The 6000-nt window shown below is 41.5% G+C and overlaps 1 protein-coding gene across 1 annotated transcript in view; it reads right to left on the reverse strand.

Moving 5' to 3' along the window:
* LOC118770992 (potassium voltage-gated channel subfamily H member 2-like) overlaps positions 1-3251 on the reverse strand; it is a 111308-nt gene extending 108057 nt beyond the window's left edge. Inside the window, exon 1 of the mRNA XM_036518815.1 lies at positions 3176-3251. Within this exon, the coding sequence (XP_036374708.1) occupies positions 3176-3251 (76 nt within the window). The remainder of the gene's footprint in view (positions 1-3175) is intronic.
* Positions 3252-6000: the final 2749 nt, after the last annotated feature.

Consider the following 6000-nt stretch of genomic DNA (forward strand, 5'->3'; position numbering starts at 1 on the left):
TGACAACGTGATCACAACCAGGTCTTCATGGGTTTTCCTGGAGAAGTGACGGAAGATGAATCCTGACAGAACTCGCGGCCGAAGGCAGAAAACGGGCCAGGGAGCGGGCGATGATGCGTAAACATTGGGAAACTAGTGCCTGTGCGTGACACGTTGGTATTACAGGAACTGCGGTAGGAGGTGGTGATTAATGTCAACGCCCTGTAATTGACTTGGATAGTATACACTCAAAACAACTAACAACTCATTTAAAGACATAATTAGCTTTGTCCTCGGGGTGCCGAGGATATGTTCTCGTATAGTGGAGTATCAGTGCTCACTATAGAAAAAAAAACTTCAGGCAGGATGATTATCCAATAGAATGGAGGCTGCCTATCTCTGAACCAGATCTCCAGGGAACACCACCAGCACCTGCTACATAAGTTGCCTGGAGGGTTCTTTGTTTGTGTGCATGGATGGCACTTCACGCCCATGTAATTGCAGTTTGTATGTTCCCAAGCTGAGGGGGAAATAAAACAACTGAAGACCTGGTTAAGGGCGAACAGGGGAGTTAATGGCTCATTAGCGCCACAGAATTAGTAAATGAAGTAGGTCACCAGAGAGGCAAGAAATTTTCCTCTGCTTCCAGACTGGCAGCGGCTCAGTCTCTGACATTCTGCTGACTCACCACTGAACATCCACCCAGAGTTGTTCTAAAACTTTAGGAAAACCACTGGGAATTGCCATTGTGATGGTTTTGTCTTAACTCCAATCAGTGGCAGCCTCTGAACGAGAAACAGGGTGGACAGAATTGAACACTTAAACTGAGAACTGTTCCAGACCTGTTTTAACTGGATTGCCTCACCTGCAGATCACCCTTCAGCAGCAATCCTGAACTGTGTCTGATTTTGTTGCATTACAGTACATTAAACTGTTGTAATTATAACAGAGAGATGAGTGTCTGCTTTTTTCTAAAACCATTTTTCTGTGACTAAATGTATTTCATTATTTGTTTATATGTGTAGTGCGCAAAGGTAAGGTACACATAATCATGTAAAAAGCTATCCACGTAGGTGTGAATGGGTAAGCCTCAGTAAATTGGCAGGCTTGTTAATTGTGCAAAACATTCTCTACCTCCCCCTATTTGTAGGTCACCAGTGGCCACTGCCAGATTTATTTGTATCCATTATATTCAACCAATATAATACACAGTTGTATATTTTGATTTCCCCATTTGCCATTTCCCAAAGATTATAAAGGCATACCACTTTTCTTTAAAGTCTCACAAAGTCTCACAATGTAAATCAAAACATTTTTCAAAGCACTTTATAAAATTAAAATCTTGACTCAATATACTCTTTAGGAGTTATGGATTAAGGTGGTGACAGCAGGTAGGTTCTTTTTATGGTAGCTCAAAGATCATGATCAAGATCTCAAGAGGATCATTCTTGTAAAAGGCTGTGAAGTCCAAAACCTGGATTAAAATTCAGTAATAAGAACAGAGCGTATTTATGTTGTGTGGTGAGTGGACTCCATATCATATGTCCCTTTCAAGAACAGCAAAAACTCTGATGTCATATAATTATAAGGGCTGATTACTTTAGTGATTTAAAGTGATTTAATCTCCTCTGCTGTGAGCTGTTTACCAGCTGTTCCTTTATGGGATATAGGCCCTACCACAAAATTCCTGCTTTAATAACATTGGATTAATCAATGAGTTAAAACAAATTATCCCCAACAACCTGGTCAGCTAACCAAGATGCTGGATGCCAATCTCATTGCTTGTGTTAAACCCAACCCCATCAATAAACAATAAACAATAAACTATTTTTGCAACAAAATTGTGTGACTCTATCCTAGATCTGAGCTATAAAACCTCTGTGCAATGCCCTTACTGTGTTTATATATCTGAAAGTATATAATCTATCTAAAGCCACATAGTACAGGTTTACACTACTCTACTAAAGTGGTTGGCTTTCAACAATTGCATTCATAGTCTAAGTCAGTTGTTTTTGTCAATACGTTCAGGCCTGCAGATCTTTTTCATATGGAGTATTATCTTGTGTCGCCTGCCTCAATACTTTTCCTTAAGAGTAAGCACTATCCTCATGGAATATGCACAACGGTTCGTCCGCTCTGAATCGGTTTTATCAACTGTACAACTGTCAGGCAGAAGTTGTCTTTGATAGCAAGGTTCGTCATTACGTTTGTTGCAGATGTGCCTGCATATGAAATATTGCGATATTTCACCTTTTTGAAATTTACAATTTCATAGTCTTAGATCCGTGATCTGATTAAATGTACTTTCGAGTACTCTGTAAACTGGTTCTGTTCTGTTACGTGGGTTGCTAGGAGCAATGTACTGTAGTTTTCGCATGTTGCTATGTACGTCCCTTGTTCGCCTGGCCTTCAGACAGCTATTGGGCGCCCACAACCGGGAAAACAGGCACACACATGCCGCACTTTATTCTGAAGCCTACATATTTTTGTAAAATAGGATTGATCAAATAGACTAAATTTCGTGTTCATGTAACCAGCACTTTTAATTAGTTTCAACATTCAAAGGTAAATAAAAGGTTATCTATATTTCGGCTGCTTAGAATATAAAGTTCAAAAGCAATATCTGATGACACTTTCATGGATTTCAACATGTAGTTATTTCTTATTATTCTATACTACGAACTTTCCTAAAGTTACTTGATGAACTGGACAATGCTTTTCTTTATTTCTGTGTTTCTGTGTAGATGTATGTATATTCCCAACTAATGGGTATGTTTTTCTTAAATTTCATACGTTTTTTTGTTTTTCAGGAAACACGATCTTGACCCACAATTCACTTAGTTTCAATTCAGCAATCTTACTGAAGGTACAGCTTTCTAGAAAACCATCTGCGACCATCCGCATGTGGGTGAGGGAAACAATTCAACATACACCATCCATTTCGATACACGCTCTCTCTCTTCTCAAACGTGCAAGCTGGTCGCCGTTGTCAGATAATTGTCATGCATTAGTCTTCACATATGCACGTGTAGGCTAACTTCACACATTGACCTGGGTGTTGCTTTGTGTTACAAAGAGGTATGGTGCTTTAAATACTTGACCAAGGCGACTCGGGGGAGACATGCATTGAAAAGGCGATTGTCATACATTGTCAATAAAAAAACAGTATAATAATAATTTAAGTAGATCATCTCACTCTGGCCCTCGAATTTCCGGATGATAGTGTCCAAGAAAGTGTTCTGCGGCGCCACGTGCCCCCGTCTGACCGGCATCCTGAGTCGTTCCCGGAGGAGTTTGAATAGTTTCTATGCCCAAGCTTTCCGTTACGACACCTCAAAGGGGTCACCGCGCTCCGTGCCGAACACTGTAATCCACGGCTGAACGCACTTCAAACTTCTGGCGACGGAGTGATCCGAGGCGTCGAGCTTCCCTGTCGGTGAACCGATCACCACCACGACGGATTCTGTGCCATGGTAGTTTTCACTTTCCAGGATGCAAAGCGGATCGCTTTTGTCCCATCACGCGTCATTTCGCGAAAGCGCAGAAACTCCCGATTCCCTTCTTCTGTTTACCATGACACGCTCACGATTATTTCACGTCTGTCAGCAGCAACCGTGTCATCGGGCTATTGTGTCCGCTCTTTTCATCCCATGGCTTCCTTGCAGTTGCTTGGTGCTCGGTACTCCCCGCTCGCATAAAGACGCGGGGTTGCAAGCTCGCTGGTGTCGTTGGCATGTCTGTCCCTCTTCAGCACTCTCTCCGCTGCACATAGACGGTCTCAACTCACCAGCAGCAGCGGCTACACCTGTTTAACCCCTTCATTCTACACAATTTTCGGTTGAATTTTATGACGCACGTTTCATAGCACACGTTACAAAATACAAAATTATGAATGAATGCACAAATACCATTTTTTAACATCGTTTTTTATTCGTGTTCACAATTTATGTTACCTAAGAACCATCTTTTCAACCAGAATGTGATGTTACTTTTAATATGAAGATGATCTGCGTCTATAGCGTACAATAACTCTCCACTTTAGAAAGGGGGAAACATATTGCCAACATTTCATCATCACGCAAGTACATTGCATGCATTTGCATTCATAATTGTAACCCCGACAACCCCATGTGTTATAAAATTAAAAAGTTGCCAAACTGAACGGTTTATATGCGACATGCAAGGCTCGTTCATAATGTAGCCTACCATTTCCAGTGTTAGGGGCTGTAACCAGTAACAACGCATAACTTGAAATGCACAATTATTCTTTCGGTGTGCATCGGCGACTCGCTTTTGATGGGAATCGGTATCATGGAAAGCGTTGTGTTTGAATTTAAAGGTGAAGAACTGTTTTTACCCAAATTGGCAATCTGAGGGCTTTTAGTGTTGGAGGTGGAATTCCCTCTGCCATAAGGAGCTCCAAATTAAGTGCGTGTGCAGCCTCGATCGCGGCACTGTCACTGAGGAATTCTTCTGTTTATTGTTAGATAATTATTGTACGTGTTCCTGTCGTTGTTTGTTTTCTTTTTACTCCTACCTCTGAGATTTCTGTTTGTAATTTCAGGAATGTTCTGGAAAAGCTTCATGTTTGTTTTACATATCGCACCCGCGTTCTCGCTCTGCGCTTCGCAAAGCCTTTGCTAATGTGGTCGGAGATGCATCGAGTTCCGCCAGGCGGCGCTGAATATTCACCTTAAGTGGACGCATTTCTCTATACAGCTCTCCAGGAAGCATCGCGCCAGCGGTCTCTTGGACCTCCGCACACACCACTCTGTTCAATTGAATCCTCTGATTTTAGGGACACACGGTAAAGACTGTGGCGCACACATTTCCGTGGCTGTGACTTCTAGCCCAAGAAACTTCTAGGCATCTATTGCCTGCAATGAAGAAACTGCACGAGTACCCCGGCTGTGCCTTAGGGACTGACAGTGACGGCCCGTGTGTGTGACCTTCCCCCATGCTTCAGTTTTTGGTTTGCTGGGTATACAACATGTTCTTCCCCCATGCTTCAGTTTTTGGTTTGCTGGGTATACAGCATGTTCCTGATGTTGTACTGTATATGTTCATTTGCTTGTGCACTTGTCTGTTGCCCCCTACAATAAACATCTGTCCATGTTGAATCTCCTGTCACAATACATGTTTTACTTGCCTATATTGTGCTGTCTTTTTCATATGAAGAATGTTGTGAAATTATTCATTAGAATTCTGGGAAATACTTCATCCATGGAAATTTTAAAGCGCGATGCCTTCACATTTCACTTCCACTCTGTTGCTTTTCAGTGTAAGATTTGAATAAGTATACTCTATTATATATTATGCTATTTTCTAATAAAAGAATGCATATGACGTCACAGAAGAGAAGCCGCTTGGCTGTTGGCATACCTTTCACTGTGAATGTAGATGCCAGTGCAGATTCAGGGGACTATCAAGAGATGGGTGTAGTGTGAAACCACTCTGCCCAGGTGTAGTGTGTGTTTACTATAAGGACCCTCTACCCGGGTGTGGTGTGTGTAGCATATGGACACATTGTCCAGGCGGACCCTCTACTCAGGCTGTGTATGCTTAGTATATAGTTTGGGGACACTGCTCAGTCTGTAGTCTGTAGTGTAAGGACACTCTACCCAGGTGTAGTGCATGTATAGTGTGAGGACACTCTGACCAGCAATAGTGTATGTGGAGAGCATGTAAAGTATAGTGTGAGATCACTGCCAGTCTGCTAGCTTTTACTTGTTTGTTATTCCAGTTGTGACTTCCATCTAGTAGCAAAACCTTCACAGCAGGGACTATTTCATTTTAATACACAGCACACATTAATTGATAAATGTCACTATTTTCATTACATACAGGCCTACAGTAAGATATGGCGATAACTGATATTAATTTTATTTAGAAAACATATCTAGAAACATTTCACGCTTGTTGTATACTTCAGGTATAATGTAAGGCACATTCACCCAGTTCTGAAAAGTTTATTTCTTAGTGACTTTTTACTAAGAAACTTCAAATTAGTTTAAAATAAGT

This window comes from Megalops cyprinoides, chromosome 24 (genome assembly GCF_013368585.1).
Source record: "Megalops cyprinoides isolate fMegCyp1 chromosome 24, fMegCyp1.pri, whole genome shotgun sequence".
In the NCBI taxonomy this organism is placed as follows: Eukaryota; Metazoa; Chordata; class Actinopteri; order Elopiformes; family Megalopidae; genus Megalops; species Megalops cyprinoides.